The sequence below is a fragment of the Gavia stellata genome, chromosome 4 (assembly GCF_030936135.1).
Source record: "Gavia stellata isolate bGavSte3 chromosome 4, bGavSte3.hap2, whole genome shotgun sequence".
In the NCBI taxonomy this organism is placed as follows: Eukaryota; Metazoa; Chordata; class Aves; order Gaviiformes; family Gaviidae; genus Gavia; species Gavia stellata.
Genome location: NC_082597.1, coordinates 42952511 through 42971145, shown reverse-complemented (window position 1 = coordinate 42971145; position 18635 = coordinate 42952511). Strand labels below are relative to the sequence as shown.

General features: G+C 38.1%; 1 protein-coding gene across 2 annotated transcripts in view; it reads left to right on the top strand.

Annotated features, from left to right (window-relative positions):
- OSBPL8 (oxysterol binding protein like 8) overlaps window positions 1-15032 on the top strand; it is a 60508-nt gene extending 45476 nt beyond the window's left edge. For both annotated transcript variants that reach the window (XM_059816250.1, XM_059816251.1), the window contains 14 exons: window positions 1919-2153; window positions 3542-3726; window positions 4504-4585; window positions 5287-5385; window positions 5826-5922; window positions 6270-6368; window positions 7823-7920; window positions 9294-9383; window positions 9963-10099; window positions 10311-10496; window positions 12983-13070; window positions 13474-13576; window positions 14182-14287; window positions 14534-15032. In XM_059816250.1, the coding sequence (XP_059672233.1) occupies window positions 1919-2153; window positions 3542-3726; window positions 4504-4585; window positions 5287-5385; window positions 5826-5922; window positions 6270-6368; window positions 7823-7920; window positions 9294-9383; window positions 9963-10099; window positions 10311-10496; window positions 12983-13070; window positions 13474-13576; window positions 14182-14287; window positions 14534-14669 (1741 nt within the window). In that variant the 3' untranslated portion in view covers window positions 14670-15032. The remainder of the gene's footprint in view (window positions 1-1918; window positions 2154-3541; window positions 3727-4503; window positions 4586-5286; window positions 5386-5825; window positions 5923-6269; window positions 6369-7822; window positions 7921-9293; window positions 9384-9962; window positions 10100-10310; window positions 10497-12982; window positions 13071-13473; window positions 13577-14181; window positions 14288-14533) is intronic.
- Window positions 15033-18635: the final 3603 nt, after the last annotated feature.

Sequence of the window (18635 nt, the reverse complement as noted above, 5' to 3'; positions counted from 1 at the left end):
AGTGTGCGTAACTATCTAAGCAATAAAACCACAGGCCTAGTTTTAATGGGGTTGGCAGGAGAGGGAGAAGAAAGGTGAAAGCAGTTTTAGCTTCAACTGAGAGCTAGCTTTTTTAAGTACATTAATAGCAAGAGGACGTCCAAGTAAAACATTGGACCAATACTTGTTGAAGATGGTAATCTGAAAAATAGGGACACTGAAATTGTAAGAGACCAGTTGTATCAGCTGAATTTCATGGGGCCTGATGGCATTCATCCCAGAGTACTGAAAGAGTTAGTGGATGTTATGGCAGGACCCCTCTTGATCATCTACCAAAGGTCTTGGGAGTCTGGGGAGGTCCCCGCTGACTGGAAGCTAGCCAACATTATTGCAATTTACAAGAAGGGCATGAGGGAAGACCCAGGAAACTACAGACCTGTTCATCTAACCTCAGTACCTGGAAAAATTATGGAGAAGATCATACTGGCTACTATTGAAAGACATTTAAAGAACAACGCAATCATCGGGCACAGTCAACATGGGTTCACAAAGGGAAAGTCCTGTTTAACTAAATTGATATCCTTTACGATAAGGTCATCCGCCTAGTGGATGAAGGGAAGGTCGTGGATGTAGTTTTTCTGGATTTTAGTAAGGCTTTTAATACTGTCCCTCACAGCATTGTTCCGGACAAGTTGTCCAGCTGTGAGATGAGTAGGTTCACGTGCGCTGGGTGAAGAACTGGCTGAAGGGCAGGGCTCAAAGGGATGTAGTGAGTGGGGCTGCATCTGGCTGGTCACCAATGGTGTTCCTCAGGGCTCAATCCTAGCGCCTGTTCTGTTCAGTATTTTTTTATATGATCTGGATGCAGGAGTTCAGTGCACCATTAGCAAGTTTGCTGATGATATCAAACTGGGAGGTGATGTTGACTCTCTCAAGGTATGTGAGAGGGCTTGCAGAGGGATCTAGATAGATTCGAGCATTGGGCAGTCATGAATGGCATGAAATTTAACAAGAACAAATGTCGGCTTCTGCATCTGGGACAGAGCTAGACCCAAGTATAAATTGGGAGGGGAGTGGTTGGAGAGCAGCCCCATAGAAAGGGGTCTGGGGGTGCTGGCTGACCGTAGACGCAGTATGTGGTATACCCTGGCAGCCGAGAGGGCAAACTGCATCCTGGGGTGCATCAAACACAGCATAACCAGCCAGTTGAAAGAGGTGATGATCCCGCTGTATTCAGCGTTGGTGTGGCGTCACCTTGAGTACTGCGTGCAGTTCTGGGCCCTGCAATTTAAGAAGGATGTGAAGGTCCTTGGATGCATCCAGAGGAGGGCAACAAAGATGGTGAAGGGGCTGGAAGGCACATCCTACAAGGAGCGGCTGAGGACTCTGGGTTTGTCTAGTTTGGAGAAAAGGAGGCTGAGGGGTGACCTCATTGCTCTCTCCAGCTTCCTGAGGAGGGGGAGGTGCTGAGCTCTCTTCCCTGGTATCCAGTGGTAAGATGCGTGGGAATGGTTCAAAGATGCGCCAGGGGAGGTTTAGACTGGACGTTAGGAAGCATTTCTTTACTGAGAGGGTGGTCAAACACTGGAACAGGCTTCCTAGAAAGGTGGTTGATTCCCCAAGCCTGTCAGTGTTTAAGAGGCATTTGGACAATGCCCTTAATAACATGCTTTAACTGTTGGTCCGCCCTGAGGTGGTCAGGCAGTTGGACTAGGAGACCATTGTAGGTCCCTTCCAATGGAATTATTCTAAACTTGGTGCATTCAACAATTCAGTGAGAAGAGTACATCCTGTATGTTTCCAGCAAAGCTAGTTTGACATTGCTGCCAGATCAGGCTTGGTATTGGCAATTTTAGTGTGTATTTTATTAAGATCCTGGTTTGGAAACATGAAATTACTGTGTGAAGTTGAAGATTCATTTAGCCTTTATTTTTTGTAGGTTAAATGACAGTGAAATTGAAAGGCATCACTTTAAAGATCAAGATATGTACTCTGACAAATCTGATAAGGAAAATGACCATGACCACGAGGAATCTGATAACGATGGATTGGGGAAAAGTGAAGAAAGCGATAGCGACACATCGGAGCGACAGGATGATTCTTACGTCGATCCAGAACCAATTGATATCAAGGAAACTACTTATTTAGAGCAGAGTCATGAAGAACTTGGGGAGGTAAACGTGCTGTTGATGTAGTGAGGGAGCAGCATCTCCAAACAGAAAGCAGATACTTCAGTGGTCAGACTACCCTTGAAAGCTGACCTGCAGCATTGGCTTTCATATTTTCAGCAATAATGGGGGGAAAAGTTCTGTTCACCCATGTTCTGCTCTGCTTTGCCACTCTTGTGTACGAGGTTGTGACAGAGATAATGAGATTATCTGGAATATTGCTCAGACAGAAGGTGCTCAGTTTGAAAGGGCTACGTGCAGCAGAAGTGGACCATATCAACCCATCCTTTTGTTGTTATTTCTGGGTTTTTTTAACTTATTCCTGTTTTTTTCTTCAAGTAAAAATCTTCAAGTTGAAGATTTTGATGCAAGCTGACACCTTGTTTTTTCTACTGCAAGAGAGGAGTTAAGCAGCCATGGGGTCTGCAGAATTCAGTGGAAGGCTTGCTGTGTTTCTGATGTCACCTTGCATTCTAATATGATGCCCCAGAGCTGCTATTCCACTTCTGCAGGTTGTCTTACATATCTACAGAGGCAAATATGATAGCTATTTTTGTGTCTTACTTGCTATAAAGATACCAAAAAAAACTTAGTAACAAAAATTGAGATGAGCTTTTTCACAAATCTCCCCTTTCTTCTCAAGTGCTATGAGATTTTTTCATATCTATGGGACATAAATACTTTGTGCTTTATTGCTTTCTAGTATTGTTTCTAGAAGAAGCAGTAGTTTAAGAAAAGTTGAGGAGTTTTAAGTTGACAATAAATTCTTGAGTATGTGTTTTAGAACTGTTCTGGAAAGAGGGATGCTTTTCCTACAACCTTTTCTTTTGATTTTCGAAACAGTAAGGAAGAGTATCTCCCCTCTTCTTGGACAGAAAGGATCATATTGGAGTGTGGCTGCTGGTTTTGTTCACTTACTTCTAAGTAGGGGTTTTCTTTAAGGAAAACCACTGATACTGTTGACTTGGTCAAGGCAGTGAAAAGTATAAATGTGGCAGCTTTCATGGTGGGGAAAAGGGTAGAATGAACAGCCCTTTGCAGTACAAGTCCTGCACATGACAACACAGGGTAATGTACTCAATGCCTAGGAAAGGACTAAGGGAGGATTTCTGAACAACATTCTACCTCAAGTTTTTCTGGTTTAAGGCTGATGAAAACAAATGCAGTTTTTAATGCTGAATAGTATATCTATCATACTTCATTAAAGATGTATCGTAAGTGTATTTAGAGAAGCTTAATTGTGCTCCCATAGTTGCTTCAGCTTCTCCGAGTTGTTCCTTTTAAGTATCCATTTTCCGTTCTCATTGCATCCTTAGAATGTGTTGTCCTGTCTTCTGGAGGATTATTTTCTTTCTCCTTTCTCCTTTCTGTAAGCAGTTTTTTATTCATCCTAGGCAGGGGAGGCTGCTCAGACAGAAGTAGTGTCAGAAGAAAACAAAAGTCTGATCTGGACACTGCTGAAGCAAGTCCGGCCAGGAATGGACTTGTCTAAGGTTGTACTGCCTACCTTTATCTTGGAACCTCGTTCTTTCCTGGACAAGCTGTCTGACTACTACTACCATGCAGACTTTCTGTCCGAGTGAGTCAATCCTATCTCTGGTTTTCGTTCTTTTAATTTTTAAACTAAAATGGGATAACAGTGTATACTGAAACATTTGATCCGATCTCCTTGAACAACATTGTAGACTGCTTTGAGTTTGAATGTTTGTCTGACAATGTATCAGTCATCAGATATCCTTGTTTTCTGAAAGCTAACTGCCTGAGAGCTCATATGGTACATCTTGAAGTCTGGCCTCTCTTAGTAATAGCAATTGTGTTGCAGACGTTTCTGGTTTAGCTTCTGGAGACTGATTAGAAGACTTCTCAAAATTAGTTCAAATTTTTTTTCTCTAAGAGGTATATTTAAAATGGTAAAACAGTACCAGTTAACCTTTTTAATACAGTGTTAAGTTCCATTCAGATTTATAGTTGCCTGCTCAACTGTAGCTAATAAATTAAAGACTAAATTGAAATATTATTCAGCTGTAAGTTCTGTACGTGAGTAGGCCAGTTCTCTAAAGTAGTACCTTTTATAAATGGAAGAACTTCAGTGGGGGTGGGACAGGATTTAATGTTGCAAAGAACAGACTCAGTTATGGAAATACCACTTCTGATTTCTTGTTTGATTTCCATTTTCAGACAACTATTTGAAAACTTTGAAATTGATGCAATAAAGGCTGAAAGTTTTACAGTGCTGCAAATCACAAACCCTTTGCTTTAGTGAACTCCTAGGTACAAGATATATCACAACAACTGATAAAGTGTTATAACTGAAACAATACTGATATTTGCTCTGTGTGTTCTGCTTGTTTCATAGAGCTGCTCTTGAAGAGAACGCTTACAACCGCATGAAAAAAGTAGTGAAGTGGTATTTGTCAGGATTCTACAAAAAGCCAAAGGTGCCCTCTCACATATTATTTTGTCTTTACTTTAGTCATTGTGTCTAGTTTGAAGGTTTAGGGATGTGCTGGAGTAAGTTTTTGTTTTTAAATTACATTGTTACGTATTCTTTTAAAAGTAAGGTTAGGTACTCATTATTTATGCAAATACATTGTGGACCTTTTTGGTTCCTAGCCATGCTTAAAATAGCCTGTATTCAATTGGGGTTTTTTTTCCCCTTGGAGTAGAAATTGAACTAAACATATTGTGATAAGTTTGAGCCAGTTCTATGTTTACCATTCTTCAGTGATAACATGCTGCAGTTGGAGGAGTAGTATTTCCACTACTTCATTTAGCTTTACACTAAATACTCTTTACAGTCATGTTGGTGGGAAACAGTATTGAAAGAAGAAAGTACTTGCTACCTAATTTCAGAGAAAAGGTCTGTAATAATTCTCCTACAAAAATTCTTATCTTCTGTTGGTCCTTATGTGTAGCCTGGAATAGTTTAGCAGATATACTAAATCTATGCTGATTTCCTTAGAATGAAGAGCAGAGTAAGTGAGCATAATACTCAAATGATGAAATCAAGTACATTGTGCTTCAGCATATATATTACGATTTTCTGTGCCTGTGTCTTACTTTATCAGTCTGTCACTGAAGATATTTGTAAGTTCTGTACCTGCATTGTATGGTTACTCTCTGTTCTGTTTCTTTTTAGGGACTAAAAAAGCCATACAATCCTATACTTGGTGAGACTTTCCGATGCATGTGGATTCATCCAAGGACGAATAGCAAGACTTTTTACATTGCAGAACAGGTAGCTTCAATAACCAGCACAAATATTTTGAAGAAAAAGAAATATATTGCATTTTTGTGCTAGGCAAATGATGTGGCGGTTTCAGAAAATGTATTTAAGTCTATGGATAGTATCCTAAAAGCTCTCCTGATGAGCATAGGTTCTTTTACAGATATCTCTTTTAGTGTGTCATCTTAGAGAGACAGAAAGGTGTTTCCAGCATTTCTGTTTCCTCTTCTTCCAGTAAAAGACAGGTGCTAATTTTCTTTACTCTTGAAATTCAGTAAGAATGTTTGCTTGATCTTTATCTTTAAAGATTATAGTCACATTTTACATATATTAACTGTATTCTATTATGTGCAGCTTAAATTTTGCATTCTGTCATTATTAGCTCAAGGTTTATACTATGATGCAATTTTTTTTAATTTTTTTTTTTAAACTATGTGGTTTTTTTGCAACAGGTATCCCATCATCCTCCAATATCTGCCTTCTATGTTAGCAACCGCAAGGATGGTTTTTGCCTTAGTGGTAGCATTCTGGCCAAATCCAAATTCTATGGTAAGTAATGTTGGTTTTGTTGTTGTTGTACCTTCATTGAGGAGTGTAAAATTGGTGCAAATGAGTTGTGTTTTGTGGATGAAAGAAGGCTGTTAGAAGAATCAGGAATTTAATCATTGTGTTATCCATTCCTTACAAATTTTTGCTACTGGTCTTTGGAATATTAATTTCTGCTTTTGGAGTATTTTAATTTTTAATTGGAGATGTGTATTATAGTGGCTTCACTAGACAGGGGGGATTGCATTGCTAAATATACTGATGTTCTTAATTTTATTGCTCAGTTATTAGGAAATGTTGACTGTTGTCTTGCAAGGTGAGAAATGTGATTTTCTGTCTTTGAATTTCAGGGAATTCTTTATCTGCCATACTAGATGGAGAAGGACGGCTAACATTCCTAAATAGGGGAGAAGATTATGTAATGACAATGCCATATGCTCATTGTAAAGGTAGTGGGTTTTTTCATTCTCTAGATGGCAAAGTTATGAGAACAGAAGTTTATTATTCTAAATAGTTCATTATTCTAACTAGTATACTATATTGGCTTCAAGCTTGTCATCCGAGAAGAGTGTTCTGAATGTTGGCAACACTGGTGGCTCTAGGCTTCTACATATTTTATCAGGAGAAAAATACATGTATTGTTTAAGCAATGATCTATTTTTTGGCACAGAAAAAAAAAATTTTCATAGATAGTAAGAGCACGTACATAGCTATCTGTCATTACATGACAGTAATTTACTGTTTGAGTTGGTTTTTTTTAAAGAACAGTTTTGAGCTTTTGCAGTATTTTCCTATTCTAAACATAAAAGCCAATGTAGTAGCTACACCTCACTGTGTGCTCTGAGTGTAAATCATGACCATTTCTCTTTAGTTTCAGTATGGTAAACCAGTCAGTAGTTTGTAAAGCTTTCTGGAAGCTTTGTAGTAGTACAAAATACATTGCAGAGTTGCTGATTTTTAAACTGTTACTTATTCAGGTATACCTACCCATATATTCTCTTTCAGAAGCCTTATAGTCAGCAACTATAATATTTTCTTCATTTGAGAGGTGTGAAAATGAATTGGCAGAATTAAATAATTCGGCATTTGTTTGGTAGGCTCTTCTCTTCCCATTGTTCATGGATGTTTTTAATACTCTGTTGTATTTTTTTTTTGTATGGCTTCGGTGACAAATAATACTTAACAATTAAAAAGCACATAACATACACGCTTTAAAGTCAAACAGGAAGGAGAACTAGTGTGACTAATAAAGCTGTTAGGGAGAAAGGTAGAATAATATGCAGGGAAGGAGAATGTGCATGGTGAAAAAAACGTATTTGCACATGGATCCACTGTATGTAAAATATATTCAGTGTTAAAAAAGCTGGAATTGCAGAGGGAAAGACAGTGACCATGGGAAGGAAAGTGTTTTCAGCATTGTCAACCTTGTACTTCCAGAAGTCTTTAGAGAGGTGATCAGTGTTGTCTTATCTTGGTTGTCCATGACTGTCTTCACCTGTGGTCTGACTATACATACTGCTTCTGTTGAAGTGAAGTTTTTCTTTGCTCTCTTTGTCATAGTTATTTTCCTGTCTTTATTTAACCTCAAAAGCTTCCCTCCTCCAATCATCTTCAATAAGACTAAATAGCACCCTCGCTAGAGCCAGCAGCATACGCTGCCAAAGATAGGTCCTAATAAACTGTTTTTCCCGCTTATTTGTAATTCACTTAGATCTTTTTGCTTCTGTTTGGGTTATCTTATTTGACAGAAAAATCATGCTCATCATTAGGAAGGGTCATCTGAAAAGATGATTTTTTCCTCTGGCACAGACATGCTTACTCTAGGAAATGTGCCCAAAGAACTTAGCGTTTTTGTCTTGCTCAGTTATAAACATTGACTTTAGCTGCTTTTTTTCTCTTGCAGGAATTCTTTATGGCACAATGACCTTAGAGCTTGGGGGAACAGTCAATATCACCTGTGAGAAAACTGGCTACAGTGCAACAATTGAATTCAAACTCAAGGTTAGCAAATAGTGTGAGTGGGCACAAGGAGGAGAATGAGCATACTGCTAATTTAAAAAAAAAAAAAAAAAGGTCACTCCTTAGATATGATCTGATGTAATATGGAATTGCCTTTCTGGAAATGGAGCAATTTTCATTTTAACTGCTACATATCCAGCTATGTATATCTAGAAAAGTGATTATTTAAAAAAAAAAAAAAACCAAAAAACTGTCATCTCTCTTTTTAATGTATTTTTCTGGGTCCAAAGGTGTTGGCTGAAACTTACATTGCTGTCTTCATCTCTGGGGATAAGAGATGCAAACATATTGCTAGTTGTATGAATCTTAAGAACAGCTCTAGTGGGGGAAAAAAAAAACGGTCTGTCTTATCTCCAGCAGTGGCAACAGTGTGTGTCTAGGAAAGTGTAAGAACAGGGGCAGTGTTTAGTGATCTGATCAGTGGTTCAGTTATTTTGTGTATTGTTAATATACCTTGGTGATTTTTAATTCTCTAAAAATGTTCAGGGTCTTTTTAAACTCCTGGAGAGCCCTTGGAGGAGAACTCAGACCCAGGTTCCCCCTTCCATCCTGCATAAAATTTAAGTTGCTCATAACACCTCAAATAAAGACAATGCAAAGGCTTTGGCTAACATTTATATCAGCCTAATGTCCAGTGATAAGCAACAGTTTACATGGACTATTTTTGGCAGCTGTGCTTGCTGTAGGAACACCTCCCCACTCACAAAAGCTAAACTAAGGTTTCTAAACTACTTAAGAGATGGCTTGCACTTCTGAAAAATACATTTGCCATCTTTGAGGAAGAAACTGATTTAAAGCTTAACAAACAGTTGTTAAGGAGAAGTGTGCAGATGGAGAGGGAAAACTGTAATAAGTTGAAATTACAGGGGAAACATGGAAGTTAGGCGGCTGTGTTAATTGATACTTTGCCTTGTCAGCCCACAGGATACACATGCAGACTATCAAAAAAGCCGAAGAAAATCCCTGGCAATCATTTTTGTTGTTGCTTGTGCAAGAGTTAATCTCTAGTAACAAATGGTCCTTGGCAAAGTGGTGAAATTAGTGTAGCAAATGACTGTTTCCTCCAAGATATCATAGTGTCACTGTTTTCTGCATTATTTTCTGTTTTCCTTCCACATTTCTTAGAAAATGCTTTTGCTCAGCAAATCTTTTATGAAAACACAGCATGAGAGAAGAAATTACTGTGGTTTTAGACTTGTTTTGGGGATTAAATAGGCAGAATTTATAATATTAAAAGCCATCAGGGTTGTTTACGTCGCATTTCATAAATGCACTTTTTTCTTTAACACTAAACATAAATGCAAAAATAATTTGCTATTAAAACAAACATGAAAGAATTTCTTTTTGTTTTGCAGCCTTTTTTGGGTAACAATGACAGTGTTAACCAAATATCAGGGAAAATTAAGCTTGGCAAAGAAGTTCTGGCTATTTTGGAGGGCCACTGGGTAAGTTAGTGAGTGATGGTATTTTATAAATTCTGGCTGATAGTTGAGACAGATGCAAATAGCACTTAGTTACAAAAAAGACTCAAGTTTAAAAAAAAAAAGAGTTGATTCAGTACCACTTCTGTATAAAGTATCTCTTTATAGTTAGCTCTCAAGAAAGTAATCAACATAGTGTTATTTGCAACTGTTAAAAGGTGGAAGAGTTGTGTACGTTTGAGTAGTTCGTGAAGAAAATACATTTCAACTTGTGAAATGTTTTAATGTATGTGTTAGTACTATGGAGAATTGTTATGGCATCAGCATGAAATGTTTAAACTTGTTTCAGTTCTGGTGAGATGATACTGGCACTGCTGGTTTTTGGACCTGGTAATGGTTCCATTGCATCTCTGTTCCAAGTCAGAACTAGCACAGAGTGCAGAAATTGAATTTTAAGGTTAACATATCTAATTATCCTTAACTATGAGCATCCAAAAGAAAGGAAATTCTCATTACAAAAAAAATTGTTTGTTCCTCCCTTTTGTGTTATTTTGGCACTCTGAGATTATTACAATTAAGGTAACTGATTTATATATGTCACAGGACAGTGAAGTTACTATTAGTGACAAGAAGACAGATGTTTCAGAGATGTTCTGGAACCCAACATCTGATATCAAGCAGCGTAGATTACCAAGATACACAGTGAAGTTTGAAGAGCAAGATGACTTTGAGTCAGAGAAGTAAGTTCACTTTAGAACCATGTATAACTATTTTGACAAAATAAAACTCATCATCTTCTCCAAACTTGATGGAAATCTAGGTAAAACATATATTACAACATGGTAATGTTCTGTTTAGAGGTTGGTCCATTTACTTAGCGTATAATTAAGGAAATGTTTGCAGTTATTTCTGTCAACCAGATTATAACTCTTTATATTGCTCGTTTGTCAGGCTTTGGCAACAAGTGACAAGAGCAATAAATAATAAAGACCAAACAGAAGCTACTCAAGAGAAGTATGTTCTGGAAGAAGCTCAGAGAAAGAGTGCTAAAGAGAGGAAACTTAAGGGTGAAGAGTGGACATGCAAGCTGTTCGATCAGGATTCAGTCACAGGAGAATGGCACTACAAATATGCCGAGTGAGTCCTGAGCTTGTAACAAAAACTGCTTGTAAAATTCTTGGTAGTGTTGCTGAGCATCTTCCTGTGGTTTCAGGAGCAAAAGAACTCTCATATATAGCTGAGTTCAAACCCGTGAAATACGCAATGCTAGTCAATATTCTTATTTATGTATTTTAATTAAAATGCTTAATTTTTTAGCTGAAGTTGGTTGGCCCTTTTAGTGTTGAAAAGGCAATGATTGCTAATGCAGCAAGCCGTGTTTCATGCAACCATTGCAATGGGCTTTTTCTTTTTTATCTTTATGGTTATGTGCCTCTACAAACCCGTGCTATGTTCTAGAGTTTCTTGGACATGGTGCTTTGGGATGTATTGTGCTCCTTTCCCCTTGCCCCAGACTGACCAGAGCAGCTACACAGATTTTCCCAGACTGGAAAATATCATACATACAGGCATACCAACTGGAAATCAGAAAAGCCTGTGCTTAGTTGAACTGAGCTATTTAATTTGTTACATGTTAGAATAACAGGTTTACAGCAATGGTTAATGCTGGGACCAGGTGGCTCTGCTCAGCTGTCAAATATGCCCTGCGCACAGGAGTGTCTGTGATCTATTTGTGTGATGATCTGGATCAGAAGATGAAGATGTAGCTGTCTCACTGCTGGGACACATTCTGTGTTCTCACCGACGCTTGCAAGAATCAGCTTGGAGCTGAGTCCTTTACTAGTCATGCTTTTCACAGAACACCCACTTTCTGCTGATTCTTTTTCAATACCTAGCATGCTTCTATATTGCCAGGGATTGTAAAAGTAAAATATCCAAAGATGATACGCTCTGAGTTAAGTAATTCTGAAGCCATGAATGCTGGAAGTATATTCCCATGGCTAAACCTGGAAACCCTTCACCTTTCTGTACAAGAATGGCAATATTGGGGCAGTGGCCTAAATGTATGTATAGGGAAGAGTACAAGAATAGTAAGTACTCTTCATGTCTCCAGCAGATTTGCAACTCAAAGGTTTCCTGGAACCAAGCAGGGATTCTGTGTATTTAGCAGCGCTCAGTAGATTTCTTTTCCATGAATTTTCTTGGTTTCCTCATAAGTCTCTGCAGACTTTTACCACCCAAAACATCCTGCAGCAGGGAATTCCCCAGCTAGACTAAATGCTCTGTGAAACACTCTCTCTTGGTTTGAACCTTCTAGTGCTGTTGATGCCTCATCCTGTTGGAAAAGTTGTGAATAGTCCAGCTGAATTGACTGCCCATACTGTTAAATCCTGTTTAAAAGCATCAGGAAAAGTACTGCACTTTAAATCTGTTAGACTATCCCCTGCAGCTTTAAGATTTATTTTGTTAATCTGCGTGGTTTCTTGTGTCATTGACGCCTTATGGTTCAAGGATGTGCCATGGAAATCTTACTACATAATAGAAAGTAGTCTGTGCTGTCAGCAGTCCCTGGAAGAAACTTTTGTCTTCTTTTACGCAGTAATGCCAGCTCACTACCTCATCCATGTAGAGAGCAGTCTTTTAAGCTTACTTTGAAAGCTGTGGCATTTGTTAAAGTATCTGGATTATGGATTTAGGCATCTGGATTACAGATACAAAAGACCTTTGGAAGAGCAATGCCGCCTTCTTACCCAGTTACCTTAGATGACATTTGATTCAAGTCAAGGTTAAGCTAAGATGTAAATGCAGGTCTATCTTCACAACATTTGAAACAGCTACAACTGTTTTAAAAGGCATACAGGAGGAGATGAAAGGAAATCCATGCTTAATCTGCTCTCACTAAAGCTGTGCATCAGAACGATCTTCATGCAGCTGACTTGCAGTTTCTGTCCTGAAAAGGCTGTAATCAGTGGGGATGTTGGTTTTTGCTTTTGGCTGCTTGTTGTTCTCCAGTGAGCTCTGTGTCTTTTGCTTTATTTCTATTTTTTTTTAAATTCTATGTCAACCTGTACTTGGAAAAGCACTCTTAAAAAATCAGAACAAGCAAACTGTGCACAGCTCATCAGTGCCTCTTGAAACCAGTCTTGATTACTATTAGCCACTTCGGGATGAAAGCAGGTTTGAGGTGACTGATTCTTAACCTCTCCTTCCTAGGCATCTTTTAAAAGAAAAAACAAGTAACAATCCAAAATAATAATAATTTTTTGAAATCCTCTAATTTCTGTGTAGTTCTAGAATAACAACTGTGCATTAAGAAGAAAACCTTTCCATGTTTGGCAAATACATATCTCTAGTCAGATAATTTCATAATTGTATTGTTGGTTAATACAACAGCTTGTACACTTATCAGCTGCTGGGGGGTTTGACCTGGACATGAAGTTTATTTTTGGCTTTCTTGGCCCTTCAGTCTAGGACTGGTCTACAGGTGGAAGATAGGATCACTTATTCCATGTCTGAATTCTACATAGGGAGAGAGAGCTCTAACCTGTTCATAGCGAATTGTTTCTAAGCAAGGAAATATTTAAATCACTGTGGTATTAATCAATTGTATTCACTTTGTCTAGTACCAGACCATGGGACCCTTTGAATGATATGATCCAATTTGAAAAAGATGGCACCATCCAAACAAAAGTTCGACATCGGACACCAATGGTATGTTCCAGTTCTGTTAGTAGGTGCAGCAAGATCCAAGGACTTTTATATATTGCATTATGTGTATAAAGGTCATGAAAGCATTGGGAGCGATGGGAAATACTGTTGTTATCCTACTAACATGTAGTTTACCCAGTCCATAGTCTTTCACTTCTGTGTTACATCCTAAGCGGTAGAGATGACTTGATTGGATAGGAATATAAAATATGCAAACTTGAACTCAACAGTTTAATGTGTATTTTCCCTTAAATGGGAAGATGCACAAACTTCAGGCTGCTTATACGTCAAAAATTTTAACTTGGACTTTTATTAGGTATTGTGCTTTTAACTATTACTGTTAGAATGTGCTGGTTTGCTACAGTTCTGGTTCTCTGGAAATAATTCATAAATTTATCAATTGTAGGTTAATGTTCCAAAGATCAAACGAAAGCCAGCCAGTCAGAAGAAAGGGGAGTGTGGTTTCTCATCCCCAGAGCCTGATAACCAGGATTCCTCTGGAAGTGAAGGTAGGAAAAGATACATTTGCATACAGAAACAATAAATTTATTTGACAGTGAAACAGAGTTCTGTAGTCACACATACTCTTCTTACCTTGATGTTTGTATTATGAAATAATGCATGCTTTAGATCACAGTTTTATCCAGTGTGAAGCACATTCTGGAAAAACAAGAGAAGCAGAATGGCTTATGGTTTTAATTGCAAACTTTCCTGTCCCTTTAAACTTCAGTATGTAGTGTAGGTAGGCTTAAGTGCTGCACACATTTAGTATCTGGGGAAAAAATTGTGTTCGTAGTAAACTCTCTTTTCTTTCTCAAAATAAGGTGAATCGTTTCAATTTGTAGATCAGTACGTTGCTAGAAGGCAGATTGTTGTTGATAGTGCTTGAAGAAATTAAACAATACAGTGTGTGTCTTAAGATACTTCAAGTGCTTACCTTGCACCTTCTGTGCTATAGGCGACTCTGAAATAAAGCTTTAGTTCTCAATAGAAGCTCAGTTAGAAAACTTTCTCCTCATTTTTGCAACTGGTTGAGTTTGTCATTAGTACTTTGTTCCTTTTTTGACTTAGCAGTCACTTCTGTGAATTACATCTGGCTTTTGTATCTTTCTAGCACAACTTCTGAAGCATAATACAAGAATAAGGAAAAAAGGGGCAGACCTTGGTGAACTGCAGAGTGCCATTGAATCTATAAAGGAAACACAAGAAGACATTAAGAGGTAATGCTAAGTAAAATGGTTTAGCGAATACTAGTTTTCTAGCTTTTTTTTTCCTTGGAGGCTGGTATGTATGTTTCTGCTTTAGAGCCTTGATGTCTTAAAACTACTCTTCTTCCCAGATGTTGATTGCTCAATGTTGTTTCATAATTTTTCTCAAAAGCTGTCTTCTGTAGGCAGTCCTAACATACTAGAAAATGCCAAATTGTTTAGATTGTAATTTACAGCATATTATTTTCTATCTTACAGAGACATTATGGCTCTACGAAATAGAGTCACTTCTAATTCACCACCTGTGGACTACCATTTCTTGCAGTTTAAGCACTATGTCTTCATTTTACTGGTGGTTCTGCTGCAGCTTGTCATTAATTTCTTGTTCAAATAGGAAGTGTGAACAAGGGCCTTTCTGAACTGGAATGATCGAACTGTTACTGGGGACCGTATTTTAGGTTGGACTTTAAATGATGCAATATTATCTAAAAGAGGCCTGTAGCAACAACTTACAGAACTTTGCCTCAGCGTCCATGGTTCAGACTCATACTCCTGTCTACCCAGTTGAAGTAAGAATTGTGTAAGTGCCAGTACACTCTTGCTCCTGATGTGTGCCTCTGTCTCGCAGACATACGACATCAGCCTTGTGTTTTATATTACGTCATATGCTGTACTGATGAATCTTCACCACAGAACAGATGAAGTTAAAAATTCAGAGGTCAAACCCGATAGGCAGGATGTGATTCCTGTTATGATAGAATGATAAATGAGTATACTTTGTTACATTTAAACTTACCATTTTTGTAACAAAGGAACTTTTGAAGTAGCCAACAGTTTTTGTAAATGGCATTGGGTGTTTGGAAGTAAACTTTTGTTTAAGGTCAAACAAATACATTATTATACAATGATCATGAGTGTTAGGAACTGGCAAGTAAAAAGCTGAAGTCTTTGGGAATTCTGCAATGTAATGTCCTTGATTTGTTTTGGAAGTATGACAGTTTTTATCCTGAATTACTATAGTGGCTTGTAAGCCAGCTGTTTTATTTTTATAGTTTTAAAACTCCAAATTCTTCATAAAAACATTCCTGCATCTGCTGTACAGAGCACATTTTTAACAGTACAGCACCCGGGAAGGTACTGTCTTGGTCCACTCTCTGTCATGAACTGCAAATGTCAAGGATTTATGGTATGTTTGTAAGTCTTGATACATCTACAGCTTTGAATTTACATTTGTGTATGGCTGTGTCACAGTAAGCAGATTGACTACTGATGCCAGGACTCTTTCTTATTTTTGAAACAAAATGTGAAGATGCAAAGGTGTGCTTAGTATGTAGCTTGAGTTGAACCTCCCAAAAGGCAGACAATGTAGAACAGAATTCGGGCACCACCATGAGTTCGCTTGCAAATGAAAACATGTGTGTTTACAAGGGGAAAGTCTTCAGAAATTGTCGGATGGCTAACACCACGCACATCCTAAATCTTTGTTAAATTTCTCCTTACTGCAGTATATGCTACCTAACAGAACATACGGATGCACCTATTCATTGTGCTGTAGCCATACAAATTGATGTGAAGCTTAAGTTTAAATTTAAAACCAAGTTTTCTAACATTTTTATTTGAAGAAATATATGCATGTATAGCACTTGTAAAACTCCAGCAAAAAAATTTAGTGCCACTGTTTTATCTGGTGAATTCCTTATGCCCGTCAAGCGTACCAGGTCAAAAAGGGGCTGTAGTATTGTACAGGTACTCTCAGTAACCCAGATGAGACAACAGGAGGATGAGCGGCACAATGCAAAGGGCAGCCAAGTTTGTTTTCAGAGGATACTCCCGGGAAACCAAATCCATCCTGGGCAGTGGAACGGTTCAAGGGTCACTTTTGGCTTTTTGCCATGGCCCGCTTATCCCTCTGCCTTGGGCAGCCTCCCTGACTCTCCAGGTGATACGCCTTTCTGTTCTGCATCAGTCTCACCCAGTATTTAGTAAAAATACTATTTACTCATTGTTTGTCAGTCTAGCTCATACATCCCTGTGGTTGACATCTTCACACACCTCCCCTTCTCTTTTACCCTTTCCCCTTCTTTGGGCCTCAGCTACATAAAAAGTTTATTGCTTAAGCAGTCAACTTCAGCTTATTTTCTTACAGCTTCATATTAGCATAATTTGGCCTTGAATCATTTTCTGGAATGTGGTACCTTAACCAAAGTGATCTTGTATATGTGGGCAAGACCAAACTTGATTGGACTTCTATTATTATCTACAGCTGATGAGGTAAAATTTGTGAATACACAAAGTCCCTCACTGTTTAAAGATTTTTTTTAAAAAAATCCCTAAGTTAAGTCTCTAAACCGAAACTGAAGTTGTTAGCCATGTGTAAAATGGCATAAAGAAAGCAGAATATAGTAGCATTAATTTAATGTTATCAGCCTGGGAATTTGGCCATTCATTATCACATTCAGATGTCAAAGCTCCACGTGTCTTAAGATCCATTACAAGCCTTTAAGCATACTCTGTACATGGGAGTAATACAAGAGGAAATGAGTGAGAATTTGGGCAATAACTTCAATCCCCGAAAATAATACTCTGCTAAATTTGTGGTGCTGAAACTCTTGATTGATAGTTACAGGCTTTTATCTCCCTTGTAAATAGAAATGTCCTTCTGCCCTTTCATGTTGATTTTTTTTTTTTTTAAATCACTTCTATTCAAATCAGTGAATAACACAGTCTGCATGTATTTTTACACAGACTGCATGGTAGTAAGTGTGGATCTGACCCAGCCAGCTGGCTGGCAGCACAGTGTTGGACAATGTCAGGCTAAACAGATAACTCCGTATCTGAAATTCATGCTCAGCTCAAGATAAGTAAAAGACTTGAACAAAGCGAGACAAAATGCCTGTGCTTCTTTTCCTTTTCAACTTATTTTTTAGAGTTTAATTCTGTTGTAAAAGCGGTTTTAGTGCTGGTCCGGAAGGTAAAGGATCTATGATGAAACTTTTTGAAAAGTAAAATTGCAGACTTCTGCTTGACTGTATGATTAGATAATGTAAATTCTAGAAAGTACATTGAAAACCTAGTAATTCCTATTTTGCTGGGGTTTGTATGGTGTTCCCTCATGTGAATAGAACAAAGAAATTTCTTGCCTGATTTTTACAGTACAGCTGGTCACAGGCGTGTATGAAGCCTTTTCTTTAGCGCATCACCATTGTCCTGTTTAACCATGACGTGTAGCTGATCTTGAATATTAATGTACTTAAGACTGAGCTCTGCACATAGTTATAAAAATTGATTGTACAGTTTGCAGATGTTTGAGCGCTGTGGCCTCCTACTAGTTTTTAAAGTTTAAAACAGCACTTGTTTTCACATTAGATCTACAAATCTTGTTTTGTTTGGGTTTTTTCTTGTACAGGAACTGTTTTCAGAATTTGTTAACCATGTGGTTTTGTTGCTTTGGTTTTCTTTTTTCAAATGCACTCTAAGCCTTAAATTTGCCATTTAAGGTACAGATTGCCTAGTTAGGTACAGATGACCTAAGGTAAGAAAAAATAAATATGCCACGTGAAATGTAGGAAGTATCAGTTTCAGCAGTAGATGATGATTCTTGCATTTCACATGTTGATTCCTTTAAATAGTTGACATTACTTAATAAGGGTATAGCCTGGTTGTCCGTTGCCCCCCCCCCCCCATTAAATCTCATAAATTATTTGAAAGGTTGCCCCATAAAATGTAGTGATGGTGGTTTCTTCCTTTTTTTGTTTGTTGTTCGTTGCCCTCCTGTGCCTTTGGGAATTATTTTTTTTTGGCTAGACTGATATTTTTGAAACAGACTGGATTCAATGTTTCGTAGTTTCTTAAAGTCTATTACTTCACCGCTGTTTGTGTAAATAACATATAACAAGGATTCTGTACATCTGTAAGTTTTAATTACTGTTACTTCCAGGGTATCCTCAAATCACAGAAAATTTAGCAGATATTCAAGTATTGTAAACAGTGCCTTTTTGATGGGTTTCTTGCTGTTCCGAGACGTGTAAAGAAGATTTGTCAAGTTGTGCCATATGTAACATCTGACCTTTTGTGAGGGTATTTGTGTTTGAAAACTAACTTTCCTGCTTAGTCAGACTCTGAGGAAAAAAAACAACTATTAAAACACATTAAATTATTCCCTCTTCTGCCTGGTAAGCCATGAGTGGAGGATTTATGGCGTTTGATACAATGAAGCTGCACTCCTTTGTTTGTGGTATTACAGAAATAGCCATAACAAAATTACCCCCTCCCAGACAGATTATTTCGGCTATTCATCCTTAAGGTAACTGAAGCAGGGCCAGGACCGAGGGGGTAGGCCCCTGGCTGCCGCTCCTGTAGC